General features: G+C 36.5%; 1 protein-coding gene across 1 annotated transcript in view; it reads right to left on the reverse strand.

Annotated features, from left to right (window-relative positions):
- Positions 1 to 1,820: 1,820 nt before the first annotated feature.
- Positions 1,821 to 12,248, reverse strand: part of ATG7 (autophagy related 7) — a 45,734-nt gene continuing 35,306 nt past the window's right edge. The window contains exons 17-18 of the mRNA XM_010172235.2: positions 5,805 to 5,927; positions 1,821 to 1,853 (exon numbers count right to left, since the gene is read on the reverse strand). Of these exons, the coding sequence (XP_010170537.2) occupies positions 1,821 to 1,853; positions 5,805 to 5,927 (156 nt within the window). The remainder of the gene's footprint in view (positions 1,854 to 5,804; positions 5,928 to 12,248) is intronic.

A 12,248-nucleotide genomic window follows, 5' to 3' on the forward strand; every position in this document is an offset into this window, starting at 1 on the left:
CACAGATATTTCTAAATTCTTCAAAGAGCAGCATAAGGTATCAGCATAAAGACCATTCTTGGGCTTGTTCAAAGGCTATAAAACTCACTTTGAGCTGTTTTGTGCTGATGTAATGATTGCCTCCCCTTGGCAAAATTTCAGCAGCAGAAATACCATAGATTCAGCAGAACGCTGTAGTGAAGGACAGACTTACTGAGTCTATTTCAGGCATGGAATAGGAAAGCATTTTAAAATGCATTGGAAATTTACAAACATTTTAAAATCTACCATAACAGGGACTCATTTCTCATTTGTACCGTGTTCAATAGGATTATTATTTTTATTTTTTTTCCATAAAAAATCTACCATTATTTGAAGATCTGGGAAATGCTGTTTGATGAATGAAGAAAAATGATGACACTAATTGTCATCATGAGAAAACTCAAAAAAGAAAAAAACAACCCACCTCCTGAAAGAAAACCGATTAATCTCTTAATCTCTTAAGAAAGAGATTCCAGGGCAGGCCTGAATCTGTCAAAGTGAATTTTTCCTGAAATGCACCAGATTAAAAACACGAAGGAAAACAAAAAAGCTCATAGACACAGAAAAGTCTCAATATTAATTTTGGTCTACCCACCAGTAGTGTTTTTTGTAGGAAATTTTCATAACATCAAGTAAAATTCAATTCTGCATACTGCTTGGTTAACAGAAAAAGACTGTTATGTTACAGAACTTATTATTATAATATTGTTGAAGTTGGGTTTTTCTGTTTTGTTTGGGATTTTTTTGGCTATTCATATGTTATTGTTTCAGCATCAAATACTCTGCATAATATAATGCAGAATCAGGAACAAGCAGGATATTTTTAATAGCAAAGCACAGTATTTGTAAATACTGAATTTTCTTCCAAATTTGGATAAGCACAAAGTTCACTTTTAACACCAGCTGGCTATTAGAGAACTAAGCCCTGTTCCCCAAGAAATGGCTAAAAAAATGGTGAGGCATGCACTTCAAGTAAGTGCAGAATAATCGGAATAAAAAAGGATTTTCTATATTTTCTCCTATTCAGAGAGCTCAAAGTATTTTACTAGCATGATTTGTATTTTCTTTTTTTTTTTAGATTAATCCTACCCTTCTTTAGGATAAGATTTCTAATCTGCATGGTTTGGGATGCAGTAAACCAGCACAGCGAGGGGATTTCACAGATACCAAACAGGGTTCATTCACTGACCACAAGAACTTGCCACAGAAACTATCGACACTACGCATCACACTGTCAGAGACAAAAACCTGAAGTACTAAAGTAAAATTAACATAGACACCAGGACCTGCTGGCACCAATACTGGACCCTTATATCACATTCAGAAAGATGAACTCTGGTCTGGATTTGATTTCTTCCAAAATTCTTTATGATCCTCTTAGATTGCAAGCGTTCTACCACTTCTTGTGTTTTATTCTGTCATAAAACAGAGTGAAAATTTTCTTTCTTTGTATGTATTTTATGATTTTCTTTTATCCTGATGAAAGCAGAAAGTATAGTAAAACTTCCTAAAGCATCCAAGTAATTTAGGAATTGGAATCCAAAGTAAGGAAGTATATTTATACTTAGGTCTTATTAAGAACAGAGAGAAATTAAGTTTCTGTACCTCTGAAAATGGTTATAGCTGAAAAAATCTTGTACAGAAACTAAACTACACATACTACAGTGAACTCAAGCAAAAAATTCACTTTACCACTATTATTGCTCCTTCTATCACTACGTTTCAATAGATGCTTCACTCCCAGTGATTTCAAGAGCACTTACACACATTGAAGTAAGGATAACCCTGGTTACTGTGCTTTACTGGGCCTTGAAGAACAGTGGCAGCTGTTTCTGAAGAAAAAGGGCAACAATAAAATGAGTAGCCTTAAAGAAATAAGTTTCTTAGAAAAATCTTACAAAAGGGAATGGCTCTTCCACAACTACGGAATAACCCTGACTATGGGTTTTAGTAAGGTGTCAGTTTTTACTTCCAGAGTGTGGCACATCAGTAAAAATTAATCTTTAACACAGAGTAGTTGGGTATATATCAGCAAAGCTGTACTTTTAGCCTAGATTAAATCCAAAGAGCTCCCCACACCAGCAAAAGCCAATATACTCTGCAGGGTCAAGTCTGGTATATGTGGAAGCAAACCAGCTGGTTATAGAGACGCACGGTGACAACGCAACCATCACTGGGCAGCCCAGCCAAGTTCTGAGATGGAAGTCATTCAGTTGGTTGTTGTTCTGCCTTCAAATTAATGCCTCCAGTTTCTCATTAATAATTCAAGATATGCACAGGCTTTCTTTATTTTAAACTCAGCTATTAAACTTGACTACACACTGCATAAGCGTCAAGTTTAAAAGTTCAGGTTAGGAGTAAAAGTGATCTGGAAAACAGAAGTGTAATTTTTAAGTGAACTTGGGCAGCTCCCAAAGTGAACTGTATCCAGTGGAAACAAGGTTTAAGTGCTGATGTGGGAGTTTCCCACAGCTTCTGTTGGCCTTCAAAGCCACGCGTGTCATCAGAGTCTCCTGATGAAGCTGTACATAAATATCTAACTGGTATGAAAAAAAACAAAACATGCTCCATGGAACCTAAATTAAAGCCAGATGTGGAAAAAGCAGATGCTTGAAATTTACTGTCATTTCAAGACAGAATAGAAACATTTGCTGATTTTATTATTTACTGAGTAAATTGTCATGCTAAGGAAGTCATGCAGAACAATTATAATTTCCTGATGCATCTCAGGTTAAAGAAACAGGGGCTCTATTGACTAAAACCCCTGCAATTACTATCAAATTTGCACCACAAACTAAATCTGTGTTATGATTTCTACTCTAGTTACACACTGAATTATGATTATATTCTTATCAGTAATTGTAATAAGGTAAATTATGTCAAGAGGGTATTAATACTTAGGTCAACAGCAAAGCACTGGAAGAAGTAATTGAACAATGCAAGTTAAAAAGATACTCAGTAAGTGAAAAGTCTTCTAGATCTTACTGTAAATTGTATTGCTTTAACCCGGGCAAACGCAGTCTGTGCTAAGCATGTAGAGCAGCTCATGCTTCCATTTAACACAGTCAGCCACTCCTATGGAACAGGCATGGCTTCTACAGAATCTCTTTCCAGCAACTCAAAACTTAGAAGCAATTTTAAAAACTTCCTTTAGTATTTAGATCATTAAAGCACTTCGATGCAGACATGATGAAAGCAGCTAAGCATCTGTTAGGTGAATTTAAAAAAAAAAAAGAAGTTAAATGTGTGATTTAAGTTAGATGCAATACACTGAAGTGTAAGACTGGTATGGCAAAACCTCTAGTTCTTCTGACCACCACAAAACAGTTTGAGCAAAATATTCAATTAAATGCTCTTAATGAATCATCCCTATTTTAAGAACAATCATTTTAAAAAAAGAACAAGATTGAGTAGTTTCCATATCAGATGCAAGTTTATTAGCCTAATATCAGTGATTTTATATATGGAATTACAACACAATTATGGTGTCACTGCAGTAAATTTAAGGTTGGATGACCTGCAACTTTACAAGTTAGTTATTTTCATTAGAGTGGAGCAATGGCACTGGTCAAATTCTACTAGATAGGAGGAGAGGAAAATCTTCAATTCCTAGAAGCCATTTTTATGGTCTCCAAACCCAACAATCATCTACAAAATCTTGAAGAGCTTGAGTGCAGAGAGGCAAGTAACTTCTCAACAGAACAAGCAAATATTCTAATTACCAAAACAAGCCACACGTCTTCTGAAACCTCTCTCACTGCTTCTGTTGCAGTTTTTAGAATGTCACGTATCAAGAATATCTTAAACCAACCTAAAAAGACCTGATCTTAACGAATCTAATGCCTCCATTTTAGAGAATACATTCTGTCAACAGCAGCTCAAAAGCAGCCAGAAATCTGAAAAGCCATTTCGCAGTCTTCTAAGCAACATAAATTACACCAATTGCACTGTATGAGCAAAACAAACTCAAAATACAAGAACAATTAAACATAAAATATATTAAAAGCACTCTCTTGTGCACTTAAAAAGTTTAAAAACTGCCCCAGACTATGTACTGAGAGAGTAGTGGAAGACAATAAAACCACCTCTTCATTTTTCAGTCAACAGTGGCAAAATGAACCAAAAGAATAGGTCTTTTAATTCAAAGAAAGCAAGCATGCTCCAGAGTCTGCAAATAACGTCTGTCAGACCTTACTGTTCATAAATACAAACTTTATCAAGATTATTAAAATAATTAACCCTGATAAAACAGACGAGTTTTTACAAAAATACAGCAATGATACAGGGAAGCAATCAAGAAAAGTCGCTGGTTCTACGGTGGTTGGGCTACTCTGAATGCATTAGCTTTGCCAATAGTTTGTACGTCAGCTTTCCCACCTGTGAGCAATGACTTCACTGCATAAGCCTCACTGCTGAGCCCAAAGATCTTTGAAAGCACACTAATTTGATTTTTTTATGTTAAACTTTGAACTTGACTTCTTAGCAGCCTAAAAGTCATGTATGGCAACCCGACTACAATCACTCTTACTGGTAATGAGCAGCACCTCTTAAAGGGTATTTGTTTTCTTTGTTGGATACCTCTCACATATATATTTAAATTTTTTCTAGGTATTACCAGGCTGATTTAAGAATGCATCAGGTATTTCACGGTTTAATGTCTCCAGCATCTGCTCCAATTATTTTAAAAGGTTAAAACATGAAACAGAGAGCCAAGTCATCATTATCCCCAAAACCCTTATTAAGCAACAGTGTTGAGGCATTTCCAGCTGAAAAAACAGCTATACCGTTTGCACAGGCTACAGTAACTAAATCATCACTTCTCAAAGCCAACTTTGTAAACATCCATGTGATACGAATACACCAAAATTAAATTATAGATGTAGAACAGTACAGACATTTGCAGATGGAGTAAGGATTACAAATTGTTACCAAAATACAAAATTAAGACCAATATCTGTTTCATTTTTTATGGGACAAACTCAGTATCTCAGCTCTTTAGACAGAGTTATCGCCCATGAGAACAAAATATACCCCAATTTCATTCCACATTGCAACTTTTGTTACTAGACAAATAAACAACATTATTTTCCCTATATTGCAATCCATCAAGCAGTACAATAATTACATTGTAGATTGACCTAAAATGGTAATTGATTTCCTTGTACCACATAACACAAGTCACTTGTTTTCTTTAAAAGAAATACTTGAAAACTCAGGGACAAAAATTTACAATTAATTTAAGAGAATGTCTAACCTCATGCAAATACTGTGGTTGTTACTGGTCTCTGTGCTATCATGGCTACCTATTACTAGTACTTGTGTCCAGCACCTGCAATGCTTACTCACGCTGCAGTTTACACTGCCAGTGAAACACACCCTGAGAGACAACAGACAGAAATCTTCCTGATACAAATTATAAACTCAGAACTGTCACACAACTGTCACTTCAAATACTTCTGTAATTTCACAAAATGTGACAACAATAAAATGAATAATAATAAGTGCTACTCATTTCTAACTGGCTGTCAATGTGCAGCCCATCATCTGTTCCTAAAAAAGAATGATCTCCCACACCCAACAATATTTCTCATTCTATAACATGAAGAGGACATACCTTATCTCACTGCATGGCATATGCACTTGGCTTGTGTAAATCATCCTGTAAATCAAATACCACTGCTCGATTCTACCAGCAATTCATTTCATCACGTGGTTATACAGCTGAACATAAACCCAAGCACCCTTTGCTGTTTATTTTTAACATCCAAAATGTACTTTCTTACCTCAGCAGCCTGTGTCTCCTGGTGTAATAAAGTAAGACCTGTCAAGTCTTCTAAGAAGGAATGTGAAGAATTAAAAACTTTAGCTAGGAAATTAAACCCTTCTTGTTCATATTGGTCAAGGACCTGTCAAATAAGCAAACAGAAAAGGATTTCAATTAAGATGTCCATAATGTGATTAGTCATTATCTTTTGCTCACAAAATAAATGTACAATCTTTCCTGACACTCAGAATCTGACAGTATATTGTAACATGTAAAAAGTAGACAGAAAAGAATAAGCATTTCTCCCAACTCAAGTTCTAAAGCGGGGAAAGGTGGAGGTAAGAGGGAAAGTGAGGTTTAAATGTATTTTTAAGCTTATAACAAGACAGATGATATGGCAAGAGGAAAAAACTTAGTTGCAAAGTCGTGAAAGGAGCATTTGAGTTACACAAAACACAGTAAAAGACTGTTCCAGTGTATCAATTAAGGGAAAGAACCATGCTCGGACAGACTGGAAAATTCTCCGAGCCAGTGTCCAAGTCCAACATCCTCCCAATCTCCAGAGATTCATGGTTCCGAGACTGTTGTATCTTAAAACGCTCTATTTTTTCAACTGTAATTTTCCCAGTTTACCTTTAATTTTGAGAATCTTACAGACTCCTACAAGAATTACAAGGAAAGTTTTAGCGCATGCTCCTCTCAAACCCCTAACCATGAAAAAATTTATTTCATGCAGCTTTAGCTTAAACACCTACTTGGCAGGCTGATTTTGATCAAGTATGATGGAGAGTGAGGAAAGAAAAGACAAATGTCAAAGATGAACATGATTCTGCAAGTTTTGTGACAGCAGGTAGCAAGAAAATGGAAGGAACTTATGATAGAGCAAAGCCATTGTTCTCCTATCTTCGTTCTGAGTTCTACCACTGATCATTTCGTATCCTGCTCTGCAGGGAATTAATACACCAGTCTCACAGATGAAGCAACTGAGTTTGATAAGTCTGTAAAGCAATTTTTCCTATAGAAATCTATGCAGCAGAGCAGGATGCATGCAGGGACTTCAGAAACACCCAGTATATTTCAATACAAAGGAGCAGCACGCATGACATCAAAGATAAGAGAGGCAGGGGAAGGATCATCAGGTTCTTGCAGACTAAGATAGAACACAAAAAGTTATTATATACAGAACACTGTTGCAGGGACTGTGGACAACCTTTCACTGTATATATTCTATCCTTATTTTGGGAGAGAAGCAGTAAGAGAAATTTGTACAGCATATGTACTCCTTAAACATATCCACTCTTACTGGATGGTCAAGTTCCCCATGACCAGGGGAATTCATGTCCTCTGGAAAAGAAGAAAAAAACACCCTGGAAGGACTGTACTTTGTTCTCTTGTGAAACAGGTGATTCAACCAAGTGAGCTTCATTCCAAGGTTTAAAAATGAACAGACAACCCCTGGTCCCCCTAACCCCCCAGAAGCTATTCACCCTTCTTTGGACAATGGCAGTGGAGGGGCGGAGAAAATTGTTTCCTGATGAATTCGGCTAACTTAACCAAAATCACAACTTGCTCTCAACAATCTTACACTTTTCTACTTAACAATTCTTAAAGGTCTCCTTTAAAAAAATAACCTTTACATTGCTAAACCTTAAAAGTGTGGGAACTTGCACAGCCCAACAGCATTCTTCAGCAAAACACGTCCAGTGAGCTTTTGCATTAAGTCCTACAGGAATTTAAACTCATTTAAAAATATATTTATATTTAGCTGACAGACTGTAAGTTTACCAGTAAAAACAGACTGGGATCTGCACTCAGATTTTAATGCAAAATGTCCATTTAGCAGAAAAATTATCTACTGCATACTTAGGTTTCAAAGAAACACAATCAGAAACAACTGAAAAGCATAAAGAGGAAGAAGACAGATGTAGGTAGCTATGACAAAGATCTAGCACCCTCTTGACCACAGATCTAAAATAAATAAATAAAAAACCCCTGCACTTCATGTTCTCCTACTAAATCTGGAGAAATTGTTCTTCACATTTTAAAGATTTTTGTCAAATGTGGTTTTTTTGTGTATTTATGAAATGACCCATAAACCTAACCAGAAATTTAAAAATTAAAAAGGGAAAGAAAAAAAATAAAATTAAAATGCTTCTTGGTTTTTCTTCCTGAAATAAACACACCGAGACAAACTCATCTGACTCTTCACAATGCAATGCAGAGAACTGGCCCACTTCAGCATTCCATTGGAGATGTGTCCTCTTAATATTACACATTAGACACATCGTGAAATTGCACAGTGGATACATACATACATACATTTAATGACTATTCTGCATTTCAAAATTCCAATAAAACAACCAGATATGCAGAAGTCTCTTGCAACTGGCTCTTTGTGAAATGCCGTATAGACATCAACTTCCAAACTCGGATTACGTTCACAGCCCTGCCTGTATCCAATCCTCAAAGCTATCAGCATTATCAAATGTGTTGCTATTGCTTTAATTTGTTGGAACCACAATACAGATCTTATGAGACATCTTTTTAGCTTTGTAGCCAGATTATAGTTCGTGGTATGTTGAAACAACATACAGTCTATACACACCGAAACCCTATTCTTCTTCTTCTTCTTAGTATTATTATTATTTAGAAACTTATTCTAAAGTATTATAGTATATCAAAGAAATGCAGGGACAACAACAATAAAATATTTGGTCTCTTCCCAGAAGTAAAAAATTACTAAAACATGTATACTACCTTGGGATATGCAAATATGACCAGAGCAGGGAACTGAGTGCAACCCTATTATATACAAGAAGTCTATCAAACAGCTTTTAAACATGGCTGATTTTGTTACTCAGCTAACTACGCCTTGATCCTCATTCCCAAAGAGCTGCGACTCAAGCCTCAAACAAAAACTTCCAGGTATTGCTTCCCCAGCAAGTACATTAATTTCAGTGTGCCAGGGTGCTCTGTGTAACTTGTCCTGGTTTATTTCAGAGGCACGCTTAACCTTTCTGCATTCCCTGCCAGAGCTACAAGTGAATTCTTATGTACCCATGCAAAGCAGGCTGCATAACTACACTGACATCCACAGTACCCAGCATTAGTACGGGATGAATCACCTGGAAGAATTTTTATTAAATCCAAGTCCTCTTGGTACTGTGACAGGCATGGAAGAGACCAGGAAATCTCCCATTAAGTGTCTTATAAATATTAATATTATTAAAATAAGATCACAGAACCATGAGGTGAAAGCATATTATTTTTTGATCTAGTGAACTGTAGCTTTGTTTGTTTGTTTCAAGTTGTGTAGAAATGATACATTTGATCATTAATATGATCAAATCTGCTACTGTCATGGAAAGATTTTAAAATGCATTTTCCCCCTGCAGAAACTCCATCACCTCACACTGCTAGACTTGCGATGGCACTACAATGGCAAATTGAGGTTAGGGGAAAAAAAATAATAAAACTTAAAAACCTAAACCTGAATTACAGCAATGCAGAATATATTGCTTGTATTAGCACCCACAGAAGCCTGGAAAACTTTATCGTGTACTTGATTATAACTTGCTTTTTATAATGGGAACAGCCTGCTGAATAGAAGTGTCTGATAACGAGTTTCAAAGCAGAAATTCCAGCCATGTGGCCCAGAGAACAACACATCAGGAAACCAAAGAATGACCTGTCAGGATCCCTCAGTTTGCTACCTGAGCAGCTGTGGTACATTAAAGAAGGCACACGCTACAGTGAAATCTTTTTAATACAGGCAGCAAGTGAAATAACATTTTGTCACCTTCAGGGACTTTACTTCCCGATTTAGATGATTAATACTTTACAATAAATACCATGAAAGGGATAAACACCATGAACGTGCCCACGTGTAACCTTTACTACACAAATTCAGTAACAGCTGTCCTCTGACAAATGTAACCTGGCATATGCTTGTTCAGGAGCCACTGAACATACCTCAAAAACAAAAAAGCACGAGGCAAAATAAAACTCATCTCCAATTCCTACGCCAGGAGACCACACAGGAATAACTCTGCAGGTCATCAGGAATAAAGCCAGTCTAGACATCAGATAGGCACAAAATATTTCTAAAAAATGTTTCCAGTGCCCAGTTTGTTGCTGTGTGAGAAGGGAATTTTCTCCTGTTTAATCATGTCCAGCAGAGTCTAAAGGCCCGTGGTTGGCATGAGTTTGCTTTTTCAGTTCTTAACAATTCTCTTTGCTGCTAGCACCATACTTGGTACCAGGGTGATCATTCTGAATAACAGCTTTAAGGGGGACAAATACTTGAGAGATGTTATAATTTTTATTATTATTGATCTCAAATTAGTTACTATTTGAGCATAGATGTAAAAAATTCCTCACAAACTTTTTCTGGGAATAAACGTGTCACTATCCAGTCAGTCCGTGACATGTCACTATGTAGCAATTAATTTTCTCAAGTAGAAAAAAACTTCAAAGCAGCAACAAAAAGAACCCAGAAGGATATAATTCTTCTGGCCAGCAAGGCAAGTTGGAGCAAGACAGATTTATTACGGGACTCTTATCTTGTTCTCACTTGCAGGTCACTTTTCAGAGCTTAGGAGGAGAACTGGAAAGTAGCAAGCCTTCTTTATTTCATGTCTGCCACAAACACTGTCAGGAGAACCCACATGTTAAAAACACCACTCTTTTCTGAGACATGTAAATCTCCTCTCAGGTTGACGCTATAACCTCAGTTCCAGGCTCCATTTTACAGAGCCAGAGCTACAACTGATGTTTCACATGATGGCATTTTGATAGAACAAATGACTCTGTGGATGCACATTAACACAAGAGGGACAAATTAATGTGTTGCTAAAGCCTTTTGTGTAAATGATACACAATAACCCACTTTATTAGCAATCTTTTTATTCTTGTCTGTTTACTGAAGGGGAAAAAAACTAATCTTATGGTAGGAGGGAAAAATAGAGGCTTGGAGTAAAATAACTTGTTTTGAAAAGAGAAACAGATGTGCAGCCTTGGTGTTATATTCTTGTTAATAGCATTCTTCACAAAGAAGTCTCAACTGCTGTGTAGAAAGACATTCAGAAAGAGAACCTGGCTCCAGGATTGCTTTATAGCATAAAAGTTAATATATGGTTAAGTAAAAATACAAAAAACAAACTCCTAATTCCAAGAACCTGGCCACTGATGTAAAACTGGCTCACATTTTATGCCTCATTTCTGTCACATAATTTGAAAACTTTTTACCAGTATTTACATTTGTCTTGGCTTTTTTGTTTTCTAAGTAGTTAGCATCTGTAGAGCTTGAAAGTATTGTTTACTTCCCAGGAAAAATAAGAAATTACTGCTACCAGATTTATTTTTGACACTAAATAAGACATATGGGTAGCCTGCCTCCAAAACAATACGGGTGCTGTGTTCTACACTCCTCTTGGCTTTAAACACTTTCCACTTGAAAAAGCACATTTCCCCTCCCTGCCCTGCCTCCTCCCAAAGGGGACAAGTACTTTATTAAACATTTCAGAGTCAGAAAAATCACAAAATTCAATGTTTTATTTAGCAAATGTACATGCCTAGACATATTTCTGCACACTGCTAACTACCCAGTTCTCACAGGCAGTGCAGAATGAAGAGAAAACTACAGCAAGCATTAGCATGTTGAAAAAGAGACATTTCAGTTTCAACAGCTGCTTGGAAAACAAGGAAGACATGTAAAAGTCTTGTTAAACTCTTCAAAGCTCAGTGTATCTGCTATTACAACAGGAAGTTCAGTGAAAGACTACAATGCTGTGAAGAATCCTGCTAAGTGAGAAGAGAATAAGATGAAGCTCGTGAGCCGTTGGGATCTTGAGTCGAGGCAGTTGCCCAAGTAGCACTGATAACACTCAAAATTTTATCATGAGACCCCTAATTCTGGTTTCCTTAAAAAATCCTCAGCTCCTAGACTCTTGTCTTTTTATGAAGTTCTCAATTTTTATTGCCATTTGGTCCTAAAAAGTTGTAAAGAAAAGCCTAATAAGGTGATCCTGTAATACATCTATGAAAAAAGAATGCAACAAAACTGAACTTTTCAGAAGATCACGTAATGATTTTCAGGGACTCAGTTCATGGTATTGGAACAGAAAAGTCTGACAATGTTACAGGAGCACAAAGATGACTTTTAAGACAGTTGATCTTTTGATAATACCCCAAGTATTATCTTAATGGATGTATGAATGGCCATACACACTTGTGCATTCACACATGATTAAGTTTTAAGAACAAGATCATAAAACAAAGTTCTGAAGGAGGCTGTAGTCCAGGTGCAAGCTGAAGAAGGCTGTTCTGAAAAGCTTGGAAGGTTACAAACCACAAGGCAAAAATGGCATCACTTTTGGCTCACGTCCAAATAATTAAAATACCCTCTGCACACACAATTTTCTCCTTACTTTCCCATAATAAGTATTAAAAATGAAAGCAATTC

Source organism: Antrostomus carolinensis, unplaced genomic scaffold (genome assembly GCF_000700745.2).
Source record: "Antrostomus carolinensis isolate BGI_N321 unplaced genomic scaffold, ASM70074v2 scaffold23807, whole genome shotgun sequence".
NCBI lineage: Eukaryota > Metazoa > Chordata > Aves > Caprimulgiformes > Caprimulgidae > Antrostomus > Antrostomus carolinensis.